Source organism: Pseudophryne corroboree, chromosome 6 (assembly GCF_028390025.1).
Source record: "Pseudophryne corroboree isolate aPseCor3 chromosome 6, aPseCor3.hap2, whole genome shotgun sequence".
NCBI classification, from domain to species: Eukaryota; Metazoa; Chordata; class Amphibia; order Anura; family Myobatrachidae; genus Pseudophryne; species Pseudophryne corroboree.
Window position 1 is genome coordinate 388,560,727 of NC_086449.1, and position 25,559 is coordinate 388,586,285.

The 25,559-nt window shown below is 45.3% G+C and overlaps 1 protein-coding gene across 1 annotated transcript in view; it reads left to right on the forward strand.

The window, feature by feature from the left end:
* Window positions 1–25,559, forward strand: part of LOC134934579 (uncharacterized) — a 157,004-nt gene that overhangs the window by 65,087 nt on the left and 66,358 nt on the right. The window contains exon 4 of the mRNA XM_063929987.1: window positions 13,752–13,843. Coding sequence (XP_063786057.1) covers window positions 13,752–13,843 — 92 coding nt within the window. The remainder of the gene's footprint in view (window positions 1–13,751; window positions 13,844–25,559) is intronic.

A 25,559-nucleotide genomic window follows, 5' to 3' on the forward strand; every position in this document is an offset into this window, starting at 1 on the left:
TTCTTTCTCTCCAGCTCCTGCTCTGGGCTGGTTAACTAAAACTGTAGAGCCTGACCTATGGGAGGGGTATGAGGAGAGAGAGCCCAGGGCATCCAGGGAGGCTCAAAGCTTTGCTGTTCAGTATAACACAAAGAATGAGTGGGACTCAAAATAGAAGGCGCTTATTAACAATCTCAATAAAAATTAAAACAAAATATACATCCCTGTAATTGTTGATGGAAGAAGTCTCTGTAACGTAATTTCAGGAGCCTTATTTCCTTTTCCAGGGATTTTCTCTCAAGATGATGAAAGCATGAAAAAGAACAATAATATACACGTGTTGTAAAGTTTATATAAATAGTCTTTATGTGATGCACACACAGATTGTTTCAGACAGTGATGGGATGATTCAATCAAGGGGCATACCCTGACTCACACTTCAAGAGATGTATCACATATATAAAAGGTATCTTTTATCCACCACAGTGTTGTGGAACACCAACATGCAATAGACCCCTTAGATAGTAGGTAAGCATACCCAACTCACACAGCAGTAGGTTAGAATGAAGCACATAAAGGTTTCTTTTGTGTTCAATAGAAATATTCTTAGCTGTTGATATGGGGCGTACCCAACTCACAGAAGAGTCAGTTGTGTTCAAGCATATCTGGGTTTCTTTCGAAGACTCAAAGTTTATGTGGTCATCATGGATTACGTTCCCATGTGTGTTCCCAAAATGGACACCATAAATTAATCCAATGGAGAAGTAGATGCACATAAAAAGAAGTTTTTTTTTTTAAGAAACCCACACAGTTGGGGTACAGGATCAAAAACACAGTACAAATAAAGAAATATTTAAAATCCAAAAGATTTAAAAAAAAAAAAAAAAAACATAGGACTCGTAAATCCCAGTTCGGTGGTACAAAACATGAGAGCTGAAAATTTCCAAAGTATAAAAATCAGAAAAAATTTCTAAAACAAAAACAGTCCATACCTATTGGTATAAAATAGTGTCCACACTCCCAGCTGGTCAATATAATGTACCATTCTTCAGTTATATTTAGAAAAGGGGCAGACTAGATGGGCCAAGTGGTTCATATCTGCCATCAATTCTATGTTTCTATTACTTTAGATTTGTATTGTTAATGGACCTAGGGGGTCATTTCAAGTTGTTTGCTCGGTAAAAATCTTCGCATCGCAGCGATTTTCCGCTGAATGCGCATGCGCAATGTCCGCACTGCGACTGCGCCAAGTAAATTTGCTATGCAGTTAGGAATTTTACTCACGGCTTTTTCATCGTTCTGGCGATCGTAATGTGATTAACAGGAAATGGGTGTTACTGGGCGGAAACAGGCCGTTTTATGGGCGTGTGGGAAAAAACGCTACCGTTTCCGGAAAAAACGCAGGAGTGGCCGGAGAAACGGGGGAGTGTCTGGGCGAACGCTGGGTGTGTTTGTGACGTCAAACCAGGAACGACAAGCACTGAAATGATCGCAGATGCCGAGTAAGTCTGGAGCTACTCAGAAACTGCTACGAGGTGTGTAATCGCAATATTGCAAATACATCGTTCGCAATTTTAAGATGCTAAGATTCACTCCCAGTAGGCGGCGGCTTAGCATGAGCAAATCTGCTAAAATCCGCTTGCGAGCGAACAACTCGGAATGACCCCCCTAATTCAGACCTGATCACTGCTGAAAATTTGTAAGCAGTTTGGCAAAACCATGGGGGTAATTCAGACCTGATCACTAGGCTACAGCCTGCGATCAGGTATAAACTGCGCATGCGTATGCACTGCAATGCACAGGCGCGTTGCACGGGTTCAAAGCTGATCGCCGCTCAGCAATGGGTTTGTGCGAATAATCCATTCGCACGTCTGTTTGCTTGGAGATTGACAGGAAGAAGGTGTTTGTGAGTGGCAAATGACTGTTTTGGGGAGTGGTTGGAAAAATGCAGGCATTCCCAAGCGTTTCCAGGGAGGGTTCCTGACGTCAATTCTGGCCCCAAACAGGCTGATGCGATCGCAGCAGCTGAGTAAGTCCTGAGCTGTGCAGAAACTGCACAAGAACTGTTTGTACAGCTCTGCTACACATGCGATCGCACACTTGCAAAGCTAAAATACACTCCCCCTGTAGGCGGCGACTATCTGTTGCCAGTGCAAAAATCACTTGCTAGCGATCAGGTCTGAATTAGTTAGGCCCCATGTGCACTGCAGGTGGGGCAGATATAACTTGTGCAGAGAAAGTTAGATTTGGGTGGGTTATTTTGTTTCTGTGCAGAGTAAATATTGGCTGCTTTATTTTTACACTGCAATTTAGATTGCAGATTGAACACACCCCACCCAAATCTAGTTCTCTCTGCGCATGTTATATCTACCTCCCTTGCAGTGCACATGGGGTCTATTCAGACCTAATCGCTAGGCTGCGTTTTTGTACAGCCTGCGATGAGGTCTGAACTACGCATGCGTATGCACCGCAATGCGCAGGCGCGTCGGTCCGCGACGGGATGGTGCGAGAAAAGCGATCGCAAGGTGACTGACAGGAAGAGGCTGTTTGTGTGTGGCAACTGACCGTTTTCAGGGAGTGTCCGGAAAAACACAGGAGGGACCAGGCGTTTGAAGGGAGGGTTTCTGCTTTCAGCACCGGCCCCGATCATCGCACTGGAAGAGTAAATCCTGGGTTGTGCAGAGACTGCACAAACTTCTGTTTGTTCAGCTGTCCTGCACATGCGATCGCACCCCTGCACAGCGATTTCCTCCTCCCCCTGTAGGCAGTGACTACCTGATCGCAGGGATGCAAAATACACACCCTAGCGATAAGGTCTGAATTAGGCCCATGGTTTTGCCCAACTGCTAACAAATTTGCAGCAGCGATCAGGTGTGAATTAAGCCCAATGGGGGTAATTCCAAGTTGATTGCAGCAGGATTTTTGTTTGCAATTGGGCAAAACCATATGCACTGCAGGGAAGGCAGATTTAACATGTGCAGAGAGAGTTAGATTTGGGTGTGGTGTGTTCAATCTGCAATCTAATTTGCAGTGTAAAAATAAAGCAGACCGTATTTACCCTGCACAGAAACAAAATAACCCACCCAAATCTAACTCTCTCTGCACATGTTATATCTGCCACACCTACAGTGCACATGGGCCCTCATTCCGAGTTGTTCGCTCGCAAGCTGCTTTTAGCAGCTTTGCACACGCTAAGCCGCCGCCTACTGGGAGTGAATCTTAGCTTATCAAAATTGCGAACGAAAGATTAGCAAAATTGCGAATAGACTTCTCTGTGCAGTTTCTGAGTAGCGATCAGTTCAGTCAGTTTCGTTCCTGGTTTGACGTCACAAACACACCCAGCGTTCGCCCAGACACTCCTCCGTTTCTCCAGCCACTCCCGCGTTTTTCCCAGAAACGGAAGCGTTTTTTCGCACACGCCCATAAAACGGCCTGTTTCCGCCCAAAAACACACACTTCCTGTCAATCACATTACGATCACCAGAACGAAGAAAAAACTTCGTAATGCCGTGAGTAAAATACCTAACTGCATAGCAAATTTACTTGGCGCAGTCGCACTGCGGACATTGCGCATGTGCATTAGCGACTAATCGCTCCGTTGCGACAAAAAAATAACGAGCGAACAACTCGGAATGACCCCCATGGTTTTGCCCAACTGCTAACAAAAATCCTGCTGCGATCAACTTGGAATTACCCCCAATGTACGTAAAAATCTGTGTACATTCACTAAAGTGCTAATACATATTGAATGAAGTCTCCAAATAAGTGATTAAAAACATGCATAACCAATATGAAGTTGTGTGGAGTATGCCAGTGCCATACAAATAAATGTTAATACATGTAAATGTGAGTTTACATTTATTACTATGTATTTGTGATTAAGTAATGATATGCCACTTTTAAAAGCTAGTATTTTAATCAGTAATGTGACTTTAGCCCGTGGGACACATCTATACTGTAGAGGCCAGTTGTTACAGGGCATTCTCACTTAGGCAACGTTCAGTGAAGAAGTGTTCATACAACTGCAAGCTATGCAGACCTGTTAGGAGGCGTACCCTCAGGGGTGTGGTTCATCAAATCGACAGTGTCTAGGTCGACAATGTTTAGGTCGACCACTATAGGTCGACAGTCACTAGGTCGACATGGATGGAAGGTCGACAGGGTTTCTAGGTCGACATGTGCTAGGTCGACAGGTCTAAAGGTCGACATGAGGATTTTTTTTTTTGGGGTGTCGTTTTCTCCGTAGAGTGATCAGGATCCCAAATTAGTGCACCGCTTCGCTCGCCATGCTTCGGGCATGGTGCCTTCGATCCGCTACCGCTTCGCTCGGCACACTTTACCGTTCCAATCGTAGTCCACGTGGATCGTTAAGTATGAAAAAATTTAAAAAAGAAAAAAAAAATGTGAAAAACTCATGTCGACCTTTAGACCTGTCGACCTAGCACATGTCGACCTAGGAACCCTGTCGACCTTCCATCCATGTCGACCTAATGACTGTCGACCTATAGTGGTCGACCTAAACATTGTCGACCTAGACACTGTCGATCTTCAGACCGGATCCCACCCTCAGTACCCAGTATAGGGCAGCTGAAAATACACACTGATGGCCCACAACTAGCATATGGATAAATACATGCCTTTTTTTAGGCCAAGATTTTTTTTGTGCAATGTACACTCAATTTACTTTCAGCTCTGCAACAGGCCCTACTGTATATGTGGTAAAAAAAAAAAAAAAAAGATAAAGTACCAGCCAACCAGCTCCTAACTGTCATTTTTCAAACACAGCCTGTAACATGGCAGTTAGGAGCTGATTGACTGGTACTTTATCCACAGCTTCGTAAATAAAACCCTATTTCTGCTGCGGGGTACACTGGGCTCCACAAGTCTGGACAATGGGGGTGTAGAGTAGGATCTTGATCCGAGGCACCAACAGGCTCAAAGCTTTGACTGTTCCCAGAATGCACAGAGCTGCCTCCTCTATAACCCCGCCTCCCTGCACAGGAGCTCAGTTTTGGAAGTTGGTGTTGCAGTAAGCAGGCACTGAACAGAGGGGCTGCTCCAGGCAGCCCTAAGAAAAGCTTTTTATGAGGTAAAAAGTGAAGACTTCAAGGGCAGCAGCGGTGGTAAATGTCTTGTGACATTCACTGCTGCAGCTCCAGCTCTCCCCAGCGGCGCTGTACACTCCCGAGCCCTGGTTGCCAGGTACCTACAGCGGAGGCTCCGGTTTTCTTCACGTTAGACACACACGGCTGGGGCTCTCCAGGATCGCGTGGCCGCGCTTCGGGAGGTAGTAAGTGGGTCCTGGTCTTTATCGCGATCCGGCGCCGTCAGTGGGAGGCGGGCCGCGCGTGCTGGCGGTGGACACTTTGGATACAGGCGATCCCACTAGATCACCAGGGCATGGGCACAGGTTAGGTTTTCTCTCTAAACCAATTCTTATATCGCCCACAGTACCCGGTGGTTTTGCCAGCAGAGGGAATAAGGCTTAGACCTGAAGCCCCTCCCCCAGCCCCAGGGCGCCATTTCCATACCCTCCAACTGCACCTTTTTAATAGTTACAGTACCTTTTTTTTATGGTCTGTACCTATTTTTGGCTCTCCAAGCTTCCATTGAAAGTATAGGAAAAGGGGCGTGGCCACGCCCCTTTACCCGTGGCCACGCCCCTTCTCTCATTTGTACCTATTTTTATGTTTTAAATGTTGGAGGGTGTGCATTTCTAGCAAGTTTTCCTGCCCTGGAGCTGCATATCTGTCTTTTCCTCACTCCCTGTCAGTGTCTGCGACGCCATTATCCCTCAGCTCACTGTTCCTGGGACTGCTTGGGCAAATCCTCCTATGTAAAGCCGCCTGGTTGTCAGTGCTGTGACTTTACATAACACTTAAGTATTCTACCTGCCTTTTTTAGTCAGTGTTAGCAAGAAAGAGTGCATTTAGTCAAGGTTTTCTAGTACAATTACCCTGTGACATACATCCAGTTCTTACTTTGTACTGTTATATTCAGAGCCGGCCCTAACCAATATGATGCCCTAGGCAAGATTTCGGCTGGTGCCCCCTAGCACCACCGCTGGTTCTGCCTCTGACCTTGCACCTCTTTCCCAGCACCATCACCCCTCACCCATAGCAGTCCTTGTACCCCCTATATTTTAAATAGGAACAGTTCGCAAATTTGACGCACAGCCCAAAAAGGGTCATCTTCTTGCTGGGAAGGGGCATGGCCACACAATAGTAACCCCAATTCCAATTACGCCACACAGTACTGCAACTTTATTCACATTTTATCTTGCGATAGTTTCCATAATTCATATTACATCCCACAGTAGTATCACTTTACCTTATAAACGTTACTCCTCACAGTAGAGCCCCTTATTCACATTACATCACACTGAATTGCTCCTTATTCACATTACACCACACCTTATTGCTCTTTATTCACAATAGACACAGTAGTGACCTTTCTATTTGCAACGCCACATAGTAGAGCACCTTATACACATAATGCCACACATTAGTAATGCATTTATACACAATTCCACACAGTAATGCCCCTTACACATATGAGACACATTAATGTCCTTATAAACATAATGCACCTTACACATTATGACAACCTTTATTAATGCCCTTTTACACATTATGTCCCTTACACATATGACGCACATTATTAATGCCCTTATACACATAATGACACACATAGTGCCCCCTACACATTTGCTGCACATTATTAGTGCCCCTATACACATAATGACACACATACAGTAGTACCCTGTTACACATATGCCGCACATTATTAATGCATTTTTACATGACACACATAATGCTCCTCACACATATTCTGAACACTACTGCACAACCAATCCACTCACATGCACACAGCACTCACACTTCCGCTAACACTGTGACCTCTGCCTCTGCTTGGATACAGATGTGTCCTCACAAATCTTGCATCAATGCTAACGTCGGGCACTTTTTTTTAATGAAAATGCATATTATTTGCATTGCTATGTGGCTAGGATGCACAAGCAGCTTCTGCTGATTAAACTGATATACAGCATGCCAATATACTGTGTGAGACTGTGGCTGTATCTGCATATGAAATGCTACATACAGAATATAGGTATGCCACATATTTTAATCAGCAGAAGCTGATGATGCCCCTAGGCATATCAAATGCCCTAGGCAATTGCCTAGTTTGCCTATGTCCGGCTCTGGTTATATCATTTGTTATATAGCTGTGTAAGCTAGTCCAGTGCAGTATTATTGTCAGTAATAACCTCTGCATTGTACAAACTGTGACTATCTGTGTGTGCATTTGATAGCTGAGGGGTGTCCATTTCGTGTCTTTCACTCAACCTGCTATCCCTATATTCTATAACCTGAGGGGGCTTGGTGCGTCAGGTTTTATCTAATATAGGATTTTCACAAAGATATACTGTATTACGTATTTTTCTCTGTGATTTAGTCACCATATCTCTCCTTTATCTCTGCTAGTGCTGACTACACTGCGCAGGGGTTTGGGTTTAGAGATATAGTGCTGCTGATAATTGTACTGTGTTACCTCATACTGCAAGTTATATCATGTCTGCTTCTGAGGGTAATGGTTCTGGGGCTGAACACACTGCCGGTGTTGATGAAGCCACAGACCCATATGAGAAGAATATAGCAGCTGTGGGCTCTGGTTCTGGGGGCTCCTTGCCCCCCTGTGGGACTGTGGCAACGGAGGCACATACTGACCCACCGTGGGCCGCTTTTTCCACGCTTCTGCATACGCTAGTTCATAAACTAACACCCCCTATGGGACCCTCAATGCCGGTACAACCGTATGTGGTCCCTGCAGCTAACCCGCTGTGGGCGGACGATTTATCTGCTCAGTTAAAGAAGTTGAACCAGTCCCTGACTACTAAAAAGTCTGACCATCGCTCGCCTAAGTCCAAGGGGTCCTCTAAGCGAGCGCTTGTCTCCTCACAATCCACTGCTGTCACTGACACCTCGTCTGATGAAGACGGCACGTATACTGACCCCACAGGTTCTGACTCAGATACGGCTGATGGGGAGGGTAGTTCACAGGTGGATGTTCCTGATCTTTTGGAGGCTATTAAGTTAATTCTACAGACTACAGATGATCCCGAGCCATCCGTCCCTCCTAAGAAACCAGATAGGTTCAAGCGTCAGAAGGTGGTTAAACAAGTTTTACCTCACTCTGACCACCTAGTGGATATACATCAGGAACCCTGGGAAAACCCGGGTACGAAGTTTGTGCCTCACAAGAAGATGCTGGCTCGCTATCCCCTCGCACCAGAGCTGTCTAAGAATTGGGAAACGCCTCCTCCAGTGGACTCACATGTGGCCAGGATGGTGGTTTCCTCAGCTCTGCCTGTCACTACTGTCACGTCTCTAAAAGAGCCTACGGATAAGCGTGTGGAGGGTTGTCTGAAAGCGATTTACACCCTCACGGGTGCTGCGCAAAGGCCCACTATTGCAGCTACATGGGCTGCCTAGGCTATTGAAGCGTGGGCCTTGGAGTTAGATACTGAAATCTCCTCTGACCATGCTAGACAATGCTTGTCATATATTGTCACAGCTTCTCACTATATTAAAGAGGCGGCTTCGGATGCTGGTATCCTAGCAGCCAAGGCCTCTAGTACGTCAGTCCTGGCTCGCCGGATATTGTGGCTGAGATCCTGGTCTGTGGATCTGGACTTTAGAAAAACCCTGGGAGGTACTCCCTTTCAAGGGAGATATTCTGTTTGGGGAGGACTTAAATAAGATAGTGGCTGACTTGGCTACTGCCAAAACTGCCCGTCTACCAAATACCGCTCCTTCTGTGTCGAAGGCTAAAGGTACGTCCTTTTGCCCCTTTTGCCCTTCAGGTAAAGCAAAAGGTCAGGCGTACCACAAGCAGGCCCGCACTTCCAAACCTGGTAAGCTGAAGCCCAAAAGAGCCTGGGCTGCCCATCAGCCAGCTTCCAAGACCAATAAGCCTGCCGCATGATGGGGCGGGCCTCCCCCCCTGGGGGATCCCAGGGTGGGGGGCCGGCTTCTAGAGTATACCCAGGAATGGTTGAAGACCACTTCAGATGCCTGGGTACGGGAAGTCGTCACTCGAAGTTACGCCATAGCCTTCAAAAATCAACCCCCTCATCGATTTTGCCAGACAGACGTCCCGTCGGACCAGACAAAGGCAAACACTCTGCATTCGGTGGTACAGACCCTCCTGGATACAGGAGTTGTAGTACAGGTGCCTCTTGCTCAGAGGGGCTGGGGGTACTATTCTCCGCTGTTTCTAGTCCCGAAACCGAATGGGTCCTCCCGGTCCATTCTCAACCTCAAGGCATTGAACAAGTTTGTGAAGGTTTCCAAGTTCCGTATGGAAACCCTTCGCTCTATAGTTCTGGCCTATACAGGATGCTTACCTGCATATACAGGATGCTTACCTGGATATACAGGATGCTTACCTGCATATTCCTATAGCAGTTTCGGGCATAACCTTTTGGTTTAACAACGGCTCCGCGAGTTTTCACCAAAGTAATGGTGGTGATGACGGTGGTACTCCGCCGTCAAGGGGTCAGGATACTGCCGTACCTGGGCGACTTGTTAATCCTGGCAAATTCCCCAGAACTTCTCCTGTGTCATCTGGATATGACGGTCCAGTTTCTACAAGCTCACGGGTGGCTCATCAACTGGAAGAAATCCTCCCTGGTACCTGCTCAGAGCATGGTGCACCTAGGAGCGCTATTGGACACTCACAACCAGCGGTTGTTTTTGTCTCAGGAGAAAGTCCTGAAGCTTCAGGACAGGATTCGTTGCTTCCTTTCTCGTCCGCAAGTGTCGATACATTCGGCGATGCAGGTGCTGGGCCTCATGGTCTCAGCATTCGACATGGTGGCGTATGCTCAATTCCATTCTCGCCCCCTCCAGAGGCTGATTCTAGCCAAGTGGGACGGCCTGCCTCACCGGATCAGGTCTCACACGATCTCATTGATTCCGGAGGTCCGTCTGTCGCTACTTTGGTGGTTCCGGGACCAACAGTTGTGCAGGGGCCGTCCCTTCTGGATATCCAACTGGGTCCTGTTGACGACAGATGCCAGTCTAAGAGGTTGGGGCGCGGTGCTGAAGCAACACTCCCTTCAGGGTCGGTGGACCAAGGAGGAATCTCTCCTCTCGATCAACATTCTGGAATTGCGGGCGGTCTTCAATGCGTTGAACCTGGCCCAGCATTTAATTCAGAACCGTCCTGTTCAAATACAGTCGGACAACGCCACCACAGTGGCTTACATAAATCATCAAGGCGGCACTCGAAGCCGTTTGGCAATGAAGGAAGTCTCACGGATTCTACGTTGGGCTGAACACCATCTACCGCCCATATCGGCAATTATCATTCCGGGAGTCCTGAATTGGGAAGTGGACTTTCTCAGTCGTCAGGACGTGCATGCCGGCGAGTGGAGCCTCCATCCAGAAGTGTTTCAACTCCTAGTGGAAAAGTGGGGTCTTCCAGATGTAGATCTGATGGCATCTCGACACAATCACAAGGTTCCGGTCTTCGGAGCAAGGACAAGGGATCCTCAAGCAGCATTCGTGGATGCGCTGGCGGTGCCGTGGAGGTTTCGGCTGCCGTACGTGTTCCCTCCGGTGTCACTCCTGCCCAAGGTAATTCGGAAGTTCAAGCAAGAAAAAGAAATTCTGCTTCTCATAGCTCCGGTGTGGCCCAGACGGCCCTGGTTCTCAGATCTGCAAGGCCTATCGTCAGAGCGTCCACTTCTGCTTCCACAACGCCCAGACCTCCTCGTTCAGGGCCCCTGTGTCTACCAGGACCTAGCCCGGCTGTCTTTGACGGCGTGGATCTTGAAGCTTCCGTCTTGAGGGCTAAGGGTTTTTCTGAAGAGGTCATTAAAACTATGTTGCGGGCCAGGAAACCAGCTTCTGTTCGGATTTACTATAGGGTCTGGCATTCCTACTTTGTTTGGTGCTCATCTAATAATTATGACGCTTCCAAGTTTAGTACAGCCAAACTTTTGGCTTTTCTGCAGCAGGGCCTAGATTTAGGCCTGCGTCTGGCCTCCCTCAAGGTTCATATTTCGGCCTTGTCGGTGTGGTTTCAGAGAAAAATTGCGACTTTACCATACTTTTACTCAGGGTGTGTTGCGTATCCAACCTCCCTATGTCCCGCCTGTGGCTCCTTGGGACTTGTCGGTGGTTTTGGAGGCGTTGCAGGAGCCTCCGTTTGAACCCCTGGGTTCAGCTGACCTTAATTGGCTTTCCCTTAAGGTGGTGTTCTTGCTGGCTATTGCCTCTGCTAGAAGAGTGCCGGATCTGGGTGCCTTGTCTTGTAGTTCCCCATATCTGATTTTTCACCGTGACCGGGCGGTTCTTAGGACTCGTCCCGAATATTTACCTAAATCAGGAGATTGTGGGTCTGGCCTTTGTCTCTCCTGATTTGTCTCCCAAAGAGCGGTCTTTGGATGTGGTACGGGCTCTCCGTATCTACGTGAAGAGAACTGCTTCTATTCGAAAACTGATTCTCTCTTTGTTTTGTTTGGATTTCACAAACGTGGCTGGCCTGCTCACAAGCAGACCCTGGCCAGATGGATTAGAATGGTGATTGCACATGCTTATGTGAAGGCTGGTCTGTCAGCTCCTGCTCACATTACGGCCCATTCTACTCGGTCTGTTGGACCCTCTTGGGCGGCCCAACATGGTGCGACCCTTGAACAATTGTGCAAGGCGGCTACGTGGTCCTCCGGGATCACGTTCATAAGGTTCTATGCCTTCGATACTGCCGCTTCCCAGGATGCTTCCTTTGGACGCCGGGTTCTTGTGCCCGCTACAGTGCGTCCCCTCCCATAAGGAACTGCTTTAGGACATCCCCATTGTCCAATCCTTGTGGAGCCCAGTGTACCCCACAGCAGAAAACGAGATTTATGGTAAGAACTTACCTTTGTTAAATCTCTTACTGCGAGGTACACTGGGCTCCACAAGGCGCCCACCCTGACGCACTTAGCTTCTTTGGGTTGGTATGGCATTAGCCGCTGACACTTCTCTTGTCGTGAGAGTGTGGTGTATGTGGCTACTAACCGTTGTCGTCTCTTTTCCTGCTACTGCATTGGGCTGGTTAACTAAAAACTGAGCTCCTGTGCAGGGAGGCGGGGTTATAGAGGAGGCGGCGCTGTGCATTCTGGGAACAGTCAAAGCTTTGAGTCGGTTGGTGCCTCGGATCAAGATCCTACTCTACACCCCAATGTCCAATCCTTGTGGAGCCCAGTGTACCTCGCAGAAAGAGATTTAACAAAGGTAAGTTCTTACCATAAATCTCGTTATTACCCTATATAATCTCATTAATTAAGCAAGTAATGTAGATATAGTATTTATGATATAAAATGTGTTGGCTACATATAATTATATTATTCTTCAGTCTACAATGGGCGCACACACACAAACTAATAATGTACAGTGGGGGATTTCCCATTAGGCATGTGAGGCATGTGCCTAGGGGCAGCACTTGTTGGGGGATGGCATTTGGATGCTTGTTTCAGTGTTGTCAGTCTGAAATTAACCAGAAACTACATATTTCAGTCTACTGTACCATACAATACCTTGAATGGAGTGTAAATGGGTAGGACATGTACAGGCTGCCCCTGTAAGCTGTCCTGCTTATTAAATATGTATACATAATTAAAATAAGATGAAATGTTGTAGTTCATAGCGTTGTTGTTGTTATTATTATTATTATTATTATTATACATAATGAGTAGGGAGGCCAATCCCGGGATCGGGATCGGCGGGATCCCGGGATTTGGGCCCAAAAATGCCGGGATTTGAATCCCGGGATTGGAGCATCCAATCCCGGGATTCACGGGATTATACTGCGCATGCGCGGCGGCGGGAGGGTGGTTGTGTAAGTAATAGTACTTACTAATATTAGGCGGGCGGCAGCCATGAACATGTTGATTGCGGCGGCATTTTAATTTTAGCGCCGGCCGCCAGCCAATCAGAGCTGGCGGACCGGCAGCCAATCAGGGAAGCTGCAGCGGCAGCCAATCAGGAGCGACTGCTGCGGCCGCTTCCCTGATTGGCTGCCGGTCCGCCAGCTCTGGTTGGCTGGCGGCCGGCGCTTCATTTGAAATGCCGCCGCGTTCAGTGTGTTAATGGTTGCCGCCCGTCTAATAGTACGTACTATTACTTACACCCACCCTCTCTCCCTCCGTGCAGTCAGTGCTCCCTATACAGCCTTCCTCCCTCCCGCGCCGCTACCAACCCTCCCTGCCGCGACCTACACCCTCCCTCCTGAGTCCTGCACCGCTACCAACACTCTTCCTTCCTCCCGCACCGCTACCTACACCCTCCCTACCTCCCGCACCGCTACCTACACCCTCCTCCCTACCTCCCGCACCGCTACCTACACCCTCCCTCCGGCGCTGCTCCCTACAACTTTCTCTGATCCCTACTGCAATCCTGGGATTCACCGTTTTTCAATCCCGAATCCCGGGATTGAAAAAACGGCCCGGGATTGGCCTCCCTAATAATGAGGAATTATAACCAAATAATGAAAATAATAAAATTGGGCAGAGGGGGGGGGGGGGGGGGGGGCAGTCATTACTGTTGCGCCTAGGGGCGCCCTAAGTCCTAAATCCGCCCCTTACAAAGTAGTATATGTAATCTTATATAATGAGAATTTTCAATCATACATTTTGCGAGCCAGGCATTGATTCGATCATTTTCTGACGTACATTGTAATAAATGCAAAAATGTTCCATGTACAAATGCTGTCATTTTCTACAGGGCTAAGCGCTAAGGATTACTGGCGGCTCCTCAGACAGCACTCTGAAGCACGGCTGATGAAGCACATTACAAATGTACCAAGAGCAATGATGGTAGAGGATCCTTTTACATAATTTTTAGCTAAATGGATTTTGGTGGTCATCCCGAGTTGTTCGCTAGTTGCCGTTTTTCGCAACGCAGCGATTAGGTGGAAAATGCGCATGCGAATGGTATTTAACACAAAACTTAGTAGATTTGCTGGTGTTCATGCTGCGCTTTTCAGTCGCACTGCTGATCGGTGAGTGATTGACGTTTCTGGGAGGTAACTGGGCGTTTTCCGGGAGTGTGCTAAATAACGCAGGCGTGCCAGGTAAAAACGCAGGCGTGGCTGGAGAAACGGGGGAGTGGCTGGCCGAACGCAGGGCGTGTTTGTGACGTCAAACCAGGAACTAAACAGACTGAGGTGATCGAAATCTAGGAGTAGGTCTGGAGCTACTCAGAAACTGCAGGGAATTATTTAGTAGCAGTTCTGCTAATCTTTCGTTTGCTATTCTGCTAAGCTAAAATACACTCCCAGAGGGCGGCGGCCTAGCGTTTGCACTGCTGCTAAAAGCAACTAGCGAGCGATCAACTCGGAATGAGGCCCTTATCTGTATATTCTTTTTCATTCTTACAGTATCTCAAGAACTTAAACTATAGCAGCGCATGCAGCCCCATGAGTGGTCAGATAAAATGAGATCCATCAAGGCCACAATATCACTTCATCATTTTGGGCCTGGTGGTGTGTTCATCTTCTGAACACATTTATAATGGATAAGTGCTGTGTAGATTGTAGGCCTTATTCAGGTTTGTTAGTAAACCAAAAATGTAAGCAACTGGGCAAAACCATGCTGCATTGCAGGTGGGGAAGACAGAAGAGGATTTACCACAAGGCAACAAAGGCGGCTGCTTAGGGCCCTGTGGGTCTCAGGGGTCCCTGTGGGTCCCAGGGGGGCTGGGCGATAAGGCTGTATTGTGGGGATTTCCTGTGGACCGCAACTTCCAATGAAAATGTCCGAGCAATGGGCTGGCTGAATTCTCATGGCAGGCTGCCAGTGATGAGACAGCAGCAGGGCCGGTGCAAGGTCTCCCTGCACCCTAGGCAAAGCATCAACCTGGTGCCCCCTAACCTGCCACCCTCCTGCAGGAGGTGCATCATGGCTATGAGGAGCCGCCATGGGGGCACCTCTCGGGAGCCATAGTTACATCTGCCTCCTATGTGCCTTCACATGACTTGAGGTTACACGTGTCGGCATAGAGAAAGCGCTGAGGCACTATGTGGTACAGCCTGATAGTGGTGGCTGCACCTGGTTAGACCTGCAGCTGCAGGTAGCACAGTATAAAAAGAGGAGGCCACATACTGAGACATCTTTCAGTTTTTTGCTAGATGAAATGAATTCAGTGGCGCCCTCCAGGGGCTGACGCCCCTAGGCAGCCGCCTAAAGCGGTCTAATGGTAGAGCCGGCCCTGGACAGCAGTTGGGTGGCAGATCCAGCACACTCCTGTGTCTCCAGTCCTGTAGTATTGTGTGTGTGACCAGTCATGATACACGTGTTTATGACATCATACGCGCAGAGAAAGGAGACGAGACGTGCACAGAGAAAAACACGAGCTCTACCAGTGTACTTTATTACAGTATTTTTGTTAATTTTGTATAACATTCACCTACTTCAAATTCCAATCAGGCAGGGAATGCAGTACAATGTATAACATCTGCCTGCTACAATCAAGGAGAGGGGAGGGGGGGGGGGGGTACACTGATGATATATCAACATGCTATTATACTCTATTTTAAGTACTACTGTGTACAGGCGATGGGGGCCTACCTGCTACAATCAGTGGGGGTGCTGATATATAATCAATACAGTCACAATGACTGAGGAGGGTAATGACGGGAATTACTGTATAAAATAATGGTATAAAATGTAGTCAGTGAGTGTACATGGTGCAATCAGTGAAGGGGAAAAGTATTATATAGTAGTAGAATATAAAGACGAAAAACAACAAATAATTTAAGAGGCAAATATCAGGAATGAAAATATAAATCTATGGAGGAGGGAAGGGGGGGGGGGGGGATTGGTATCTTGCTTAGGGCCCCATAAGGTCTAAATCCACCTCTGGGGGCAGATGTAACATGTGCAGAGAGAGTTAGATTTGGGTGGGGTATGTTCAAACTAATATCTAAATTAGAGTGTAGAACTGAAGCAGCCCATATTTACCATTCACAGAAACAATATAACCCACCCAAATCTAAATCTCTCTGCATATGTTACATCTGCCCCACCTGCAATGCAACATGGTTTTGCCCAATTGCTTAAATTTTTGCTTTGCTAACAAACCTGAATAACCCTTTGTTTGTACAGTGCATCCAGAAAGTATTCACAGCACTCACTTTTTCCACATTTTGTTATGTTACAGCCTTATTCCAAAATGGAATAAATTAATTTTTTCTCGTGCAGGGTCCACAGGATAACATTGGGATATACTGTAAGGAAGTGACAGCGGATTGGCAACCACGATCAAAGCTTTCGGCCTCCCAGAATGCAATGGGCCCGTCCCCATATCCCCGCCTCCTGGCTCAGGCAATTCTGTTTTAGTTTGGCGCAGCAGGAGCCGTACCATGGTCTGAGGGCTGATGGTTTTTAGCAGCCATAAGCTTTATTGTTTATTTTTATAGTCTTACTATTTTTTCTGAGTGATCTTTCTAAAAAGCGTCTTATACATACATTAGAAAGAGTCACTCCAACAACTCCCCACCGGGTCGCGACAACGCTTACCCACATGTACAGTGCTGTTTCGGCGGGTGTCTGTGTAGGATGTACTAGCAAGTCCAGCAGACGTTAACAGGCTGTGGCTGGAGCACAGGTAGAAGGTAAGGCATCGGTTCCGCTTAGTAGGGGAAACGCGAGACACAGCACTGCTTCGGGATGGAGGAGACTACCGAACATTCACTGATGCAGCTGCCACCTCGGGTGCCCCAGCGCTAGGCCTTAGGGATCATAGGCTCCAGGGGTAGCATGAGGCCGTGATCCCTAGGGTTGATGTCAGCAGTGGGGAGTAAGACGCTCCTTTGGTCACCCCTCCCCCCAGTTCATAACCAGTTTCCTCCGAGTATCCCTCCATGAACTGATTTCCCGCTTCCATCTGAGACGCTGTGTATCTAAAGGACCCAGTCGCAGCTTAGGCGGCTGTATAACAGGTGCGTTGGTGTTCACTTGGGCATCTGTGTTCACTGTAGGTTCACGGGGAGTTTGTGTACACTAATAGCCTCGGGATCCACTCAGCATTTGCTAAAGTATTAATCGGTCCTGGAAGCGGGTCCTGTATCCCACTCTCCTGAGCCGGGTGATACAGCACTTAGGGGGTCATTCCGAGTTGATCGCAGCCAGCAACTTTTTGCTGCTGGTGCGATCAACTAATCGCCACCTATGAGTGTATTTTAGCTTAGCAGGGCTGCGATCGCTTGTGCAACCCTGCTATGCTAAAAAAGTTTTCAGCAACCTAGGAGTAAGGCTGGAGCTACTTACCCTGTGCGACAGATCCAGCGACGTTCCTCCCGTATTGACATCAGGCATCCACCCTCCGTTTGCCTGGACACGCCTGCGTTCGGGCGATCACTCCCCGAAAATGGCATCCAACAGTGCGTATCTGCCCGGAACGCCTCTCCGCTGTCAATCTTCATGCGATCGGCGCTGCGTCTTCTATTTTCGCTGTGCACGCCATTGCCCTGCGACCGACGTCGCCGGGCAACAACGCTTGTGCACAGTGCGTACACCACGCATGCGTAGTTCCGACCCGTTCGCACCGCAGCAAAGAACCGCTGCAAGCAAATGGGTCGGAATGACCCCCTAAGTCTCTATCTACCTTTGAGTACAAATAAGTGAGTCTGTAAACTATTGCTGCTGTTTCTTTCGCTGTGCGACTGAATACGTTTAAGGTCCTTTATAAGGTAATGCAGTAAAATATTTCTCCTACATACTTAGAAACAACAAAACCAAAGTGTCTGGCGCTAGATTAATGAGAAGTACTATGTTTCTATAAAAAGAGAGAGGACAACCTATATTCGGCTGCCTTCACAATGTGGACCTGGAAATCCACCCAACATACAAATGCAAACAAGAAAAAATATCAGTGAAGGCGCACAGAAAAATATAGTAACCGACTGCTGTTTTGATACAAATTAATGATTTATTGCTAATTAAATGTAAAATCTTAAAATGCACACAATAAAACAAGAGTAATTACCATAAGACCAAAAAACATTAATTTTGTTAATTATTCCACATATATTAATGTTAGCTCCACACAGACTGATGCTTTGGTTAGTATAATGCTCCTTCAGGAAAAAGGGCTTAAATGCATGCACCTATCTAGATTAGAACAATTATGTATTAGTTCTCCTTCAGCTGATATGGTCAGATTCCATGCACATATGTAAACCGAATTAGATTAGTTTTAGTCCCAAGCAAGTTGGCTGTTAGTTGTGCAGAAAATAAATCACAAGGAAGAGAGTTTAATTGCATGCACCTGTATAGATTAAAGAAATTACAGGATAGTTCTCCTTTAGCTGAATTGGTTTGATTTCATGCACACATGTGAATACAGTATTGACTCCAAACCGGCTGATTAATAATTTATGTAGAGAATATTCACAGATAATGATGTAAACACACGCCACTTAGGAGAAAGGTGCTGTTTGTTGTGAAGATGTTGTAAATACTGCACCCATTCATAGGTATCAGGAGCGCTCCTATGATGTGCAAACCCGTATGTCCTCCTATTAGTTCCTCCTGCCTGATCCACAATCGCTGGGGTCCTGATGTCGGGTGTAGGGGATGGGGGACTCGTAGCTGTGTCCACGGGTTCGTGCACAGCCGCAGCGGCTGTGGGAGAGTGGAGACGCCTATGTGTGTCGCGTTCCGCGACTTGCGGTTTCGGGCTTCCGGACTTTGCGTTCCACTCGCGGTTCACTTGAAAATGAGTCAACTGACGCGTTTCTCCGCCCACAAAGATGGCGGTTTCATCAGAGGATGATAGGCTCATTACCATGGTCTCTTTTTATCCCCTCAAGTGGCTCCCAATTGGATAATTCATATTAACTCTTAATCTCCCTTAATTGGAATACACTCCCATTCTGTTCTATCAGCATTATTTTATATCCACAGCAAATAGTTAATAAGTGAATCATTAGCTCGTTAATATGTCCTTGCTAACATTTACATAGTACAAAACAGTTACATTATATTATTGAGGTGCCTGTCTATTACTCAATTCAGAATAAAAGAGATAATAAAAAGAATATACAATCTATAATTCAATAATTATTAAATACTAGATAAACAAAAACAAATATGTATATATATATATATATATATATATATATATATATATATATATATATATATATACACACACATACATACATATAAACATACATACATATAAACATACATACATATACATATAGTCAATACATAAATCTGAGAAAGATTTCTCTTAAATATCTGAATAAATATATAAACATATAACATATCATATCTTCTCAGATTTCAATAAAATTTCATTTTCCATGTATATATTGATATTAATATTAAATACTTGTTTGGCAGATTTTTTATATATATAACGATCTTATTAGAAAATAAAATCAAAGATACGCAAATATTTATAGATCAGACAGGTCAAAGTATATAGAGAGATGTTTATAGAAAAAACAAATCATATATCCAGTTATCCTATAGGAAGAGACAGAGATCATATATAGAGACATATTTTAGTTTAATATTCAATATTTAATAGTTTATAGGGAGGAAGAAACAAAGAAAGACAAATAGAGAACATCCCTTCAGTTTTCCTTCTCATAAGGGGACAATATTAGTATATTTAATACCTAATCATTATAAATACTCATCCAGATATAATTATTTATATATATTTATTGTTTTAATTATCATTCATATTTAGATTAATTATTGTTATTTTTAGTTTAAAGTCTATAGAATACCAAATATTCAATTCAGAAAGAGGCATCATAATTCCTATATATTATTTAATTCAATGTTCTCGTTGAGCCCTAAGGGTTCCAATGTCTTTAATCGGAATATCCAATAAGCTTCCCTGCTGCATAGCAGATTAAACCTATCTCCCCCTCTTTCAGTCATTCTAACTTGTTCAATTACACATAGGGTAATATTCTTTAATCCCCCTTGTTGGCAGTGGTTTGTGTGTCTAGATACACTGTGTAATAAACTTTTCTTCAAGATGTTACGTCTATGTTCCAAAAAAAGTATTTTTGGTCTTATGGTAATTACTCTTGTTTTATTGTGTGCATTTTAAGATTTTAAATTTAATTAGCAATAAATCATTAATTTGTATCAAAACAGCAGTCGGTTACTATATTTTTCTGTGCGCCTTCACTTATATTTTTTCTCCTACATACTTGAAATGTATCTGTAGTTGATTATGTGCTCATATTGCTTATTATACTAATGTATAACCTGTGACTGTTTGCTAGTGTGATTGCTGACTTTACTATAATTCTGTCAGTTTCTGTGTTTTCCGATCTTCAATGCTGGTGCAAAGCAGGGATTGTATGTCACTTTAACAAATTTTAAAGTGATTGCAGTCACAAAATGTGTAGTTAACACTGTACAGGTGTGTGATTTATTTATCATTCTAAGAGAGGCAAGGGTGAGGAGGATACACTCTCCACAGCAGCACCAACACTCATTTCATGTTTGTCTTGCAAAGCTGGGTTAAGCTCTCAAGATCTGGTTAAAAATTGATTATGTCAAAATTGTTTTAGCTTTCACTAAAGCCTACTGAATAATCCGAGGCAGGCACAGGTTCAAGTTGAACCCCCATGGGCTACCTTTGCACAGACATTATCCAGTATAGCTGAGCGGATAATGCCAGCTCCTATACCAGGGATAGGTTCCCCTATTAACCCTTACTTTTAACATTCCACCTGGTGTTTATCACATCCAGTACAGGAAATGGCAGCCTCTCAACAAAAACAGGCTGAAAAGGTGGTGGTAAGTAAATCACATAGACATGAAACAACATCTTCACAGTCTACACATGTTTCAGATGAGGACTCATCGGAGGATGAGGACTCATTGCACTCCGGGTCTGCATACAGAGATGAGGATGAAGGCCTCAGCTCAGTGGACATAACTGAGCTAATTAGTGCTATGAAAGCCATTCTATCCTTAGAGGAGGCAGCAGAGCCTTTGTTAAAATCTAAGGCACCTGTGTGTAAAAGTCCCTAAACAGTTAGGACTGAGTTTCCTGGGTCAGAACAGCTGACGGAAATTATGCAAGAGGCTTGGGTTACACCCAGTAAGAAGTTTAGAATTCCATAGAAATGGAATTCCAATTATCCTCTTCCAGCTGGGGACTGTTTAAAAAGGGAGGTGGCTTCCAAAATAGATGGGCAAGTCATTCGATTGGTGCGAAAATCTAAATTTCCTCTGCCTTCAACATCATTAAATGATGTCATGGATAGGAAGATAGATTGTTTTTTAAAAATCATTTTCTCCTTGTCTGGAGCAATTTGGCAAAAGCAGTGGCAGCCTGGTCTGATGCATTGGAGGATGATCATTTATTGGCATCTAGAGAGCAAAAATCCCATATTGCACTCGTTAAACAGGTGGCTATTTTTATGGAAGAAGCAGCCTTGGATATGGGTACAATTGCCTCTCAAGCATCAGCTTCAGCAGTAGCAGCTCGCAGAGCAATTTGGCTGCGTATATGGAAAGCTGACTCAAAATCTAAGAAGGTTCTAGAGTCTTTGCCTTTTACTGGAGATATTCAGAATCAGAATTCTTTTTGGTAAAGAATGAAACAGTATTTTGGAATCAGAAGTAGACTCCAAGAAAGTGAAGTTTCCATCTGCATACTAATCCAAACCTAGATTTCCAGCTTTTCGGTCCTTTCGGACTCAAGGAAAAGCAAAAGGAAAGGGTTATAGCAAACAGTCTCAATCTGACAAGTCTGGTAACACTAAAAAGCATTGGGCTACCAGAGGGCCGGCTTCCAAACCAGAAGATAAGCCATCAGTCTGATGGTGCGGGCCTCCACCTGGGGGATCCCATGGTGGGAGGCCGACTTCTTAATTTTGCACAGATCTGGCAGCAGTCCACCCTGGATGCAAGAAGCGGTATTTCACGGTTATGCGTTCGCTTTCAAGAAACACCCTCCTCAAGAGGCAGTTCAGAAGTTGCTTCAGTCAGGAGTGATAATTCCAATTTCTCTTATGCAACGAGGACAAGGTTTTTATTCCAACCTGTTTCTGGTTCAGGAGCCAAATGGGTCATTCCAGCCCATACTCAATCTCAAAGTGCTAAACAAGTACATTTACGTGCCTCAGTTTCATATGGAGACTTTACGTGCCATTATTTTGGCCATGGAGCCGGAGGATTTTATGGTATCCCTGGATAACCAGGATGCTTACCTGCATGTTCCTAGAGCACTGTCCCATCAGTGCTATATCAGGGTTGCTATCCTCCAGCAACACTTTCAGTTTCAGGCCCTACTATTTGGACTAGCCACAGCTCCCAGAGTGTTCACCAAAATTATGGTGGTAATGACATCTTATCTCTGTCAGCAGGGGATAAGAATTTTTCCATACCTTGACGACTTATTAATCCTGGCACAGTCTCAGTAATTGCTTCAATGTCATCTGCAACAGACAATAGCTTGTTTGAAGAGATATGGTTAGCTCATAAATTGTGCAAAGTCGTCCCTGATTCCGTCACAACGGATGACTCACTTTGGGGCTGTGTTGGATTCGAGTCTTCAGAGAGTAATTTTACCTCTGAACAAAATATCCAAAATTCAGTCAAGGATTCAGGAGCTGCTAAACAGTCAAAGGGTATCCATTCACGCAGCAATGCGTGTGATGGGATTGATGGTGTCGACATTCGACATGGTGGCGTATGCTCAGTTCCACTCGAGGCCTTTACAACATCTGATCCTTTCCAAATGGAATGGGTTACATTAGACAATAAAAACTCAGACTTTGGTTCTCCCTCTGGAAGTAAAGAGGTCATTAGCCTGGTGGCTACAGACATCCCACCTGGACAAAGGGAGACCCTTTTGAATATCAGATTGGGAAATTATTTATTTATTTATTAACAGTTTCTTATACAGCGCAGCATATTCCGTTGCGCTTTACAATTAGAAAAACAGTAATAGAACAAAACTGGGTAAAAACAGACAGACATACAGGTAGGAAGGCCCTGCTCGCAAGCTTACAATCTATAGGGAAATAGCATCTATCCTTGTGTATCTATGCCTATCTATTGCATAATGGTCCACCAGATTTCTAGGTTCTTAATGGGATGTATGATGATACCCCGCAATGTTGGCCAAGTGTTAGGAGGGTGTGAGAGTAAAGAAAGACAAAATATGTGATGTTATGTGTACTGTACAGAGAGGATGTAATTAGATAGGGAAGCACTGAAGGTTATGTGGGTCTGGAATTTGATAGGCTTTTCTGAAGAGGTGAGTTTTCAGGGAACGTCTAAAGGTTTGGAGACTAGAGCTGAGTCTTATTGTGCATGGGAGGGCATTCCACAGAGTGGGTGAAGCCCGGATAAAGTCCTGTAATTTTGAGTATGAACAAGTAATGCGTGTGGATGAGAGACGCAGATCTTGTGCAGAGCGGAAAGGTCGAGTAGGGAGATATTTTGAGATGAGTGAAGAGATGTATGTTGGTGGAGTTTGGTTAATAGCCTTGTATGTCAGTAAAAGTATTTTATATTTAATACGGTAGAATACCGGTAACCAATGGAGAGACTGACAGAGCGGATCTGCAGACGATGAACATCTAGCGAGGAAGATTAGCCTCGCAGCTGCATTCAAAATGGATTGTAGTGGTGAGAGCCTATGTTTGGGAAGATCGGTCAGGAGACTATTACAATAATCAGTGCGGGAGATAATGAGAGCATGGATTAAAGTTTTTGCTGTGTCTTGTGTAAGATATGGTCGTATTTTGGATATGTTTCTTAGATGTATGTAACATGATCTTCAGACAGATTGAATGTGGGGAACAAAGGACAGTTCAGAGTCAAGAATGACACCTAGGCAGCGAGCTTGTGGGGTAGGGATGATTGCCGAGTTCTCAACAGTGATAGAGATATCAGGTTGGAAACTACTATTGGCTGGTGGAAATATAATTAATTCTGTTTTGGAAATATTAAGTTTGAGGTGGTGAGATGTCATCTACGATGAAATGGCAGAAAGGCATTCAGTGACACGGCCCAATACAGATGGTGACAAATCAGGGGAGGATAGGTAGATTTGAGTATCATCCGCATACAGATGGTACTGAAATCCGAAAGAGTTGATTAGTTTGCCAATAGATGTGGTATAGATAGAGAAAAGCAGAGGACCTAAGACTGAGCCTTGCGATACTCCAACAGAGAGGTAGCGAAGAGGAGGTGGAATCAGAGAAACGAACACTGAAGGAGCAATTAGATAGGTAGGATGAGAACCAAGAAAGGACGGTGTCCTGAATACCTAGGGATTGTAGTGTTTGTATGAGAAGAGAGTGGTCAACAGTGTCAAAAGCAGCAGAGATCAAAGAGAATAAGTAGAGAGTAATGTCCTCTCAATTTAGCAGTGACCAAATCATTCACTACCTTAGTCAGTGCCGTCTCTGTGGAGTGTTGGGCGCGAAATCCTGACTGAAGTGGGTCCAGTAGGCTGTGTGAGTTAAGAAAATGTGTGAGGCGAGTGTAAGCAAGTCTCTCAAGTAGCTTGGAGGGGCATGGGAGCTGAGAGATGGGACGGTAGTTTGAGAGAGAGAGTTAGGGTCAGAGTTTTGTTTTTTTTCAGAATGGGAGTAATAACTGCATGCTTGTATAGAGAAGGAAAGATACCAGTAGACAGAGAGAGATTACAGATTTTCGTTAAGGTTGGGATGAGCACAGCAGACAGAGCTTTACTAATTTGTGAGGGTATAGAGTCAAGGGGAGAGGTACTAGAGTAGGCAGATACTTCATCTTCATTTGTAGGATCAAAGGAAGAGAAGGTGTTAAAGGGTTCAGGCAGGGAATTGAGCAGGTCACTTGCTGTGGAAGAGCATACCATTTCATTTCGGATCTTGTCAATCTTGTCCTTGAAATAGGAAGCAAGATCTTGCGCACTGACAGTGGCTGGTGGGTTGGGTGAGGGAGGGACAAGAAGTGATTTAAATGTATTAAAAAGTCGCTTGGGCTTAGAGGCTTGAGCAGAGATGAGAGATTAAAAATATGTTTGTTTGGAAGTGTCCAGAGCATTACGACAAGAGTGGTAGGTGGTCTTATATGTTAGACAGTCACTTGAACTACGAGATTTACGCCACTGGCGTCCTACTTTACGTGAGAGTTTTTGTAGGTGTCTAGTGTATTTAGAGTGCCACGGTTGACATCTAAGTCTACGTGGAGTGTGATGGGTAGCTGGAGCCACTTCATCAAGTGCTGTTTCTAGAGTTTGGTTAAGGTGTGACACAGCAGTCTCAGGAGAGGTGAATGTAGAAATTGGTGAAAGCAGTGGTTGCAGAGAGGTAGATAGTTGAAAATTAATAGCGTTAATATTTCTGCGGGTTAGACAATGGATGCCAGGCTTTAGGGCTGGGGAGCAATGTCAGGAAGGAGTTGCTTCCAGGGGCAGTGGACCAAGGAAGAGAGTTGCCTGCCAATAAATATATTGAAATTTCGGGCCATATATATGTCACTTATTCAGGCAAAAGACATCCTTCTGGGAAACCAGTTCAAATCCGCTCAGACAATGCATTGGCAGTAG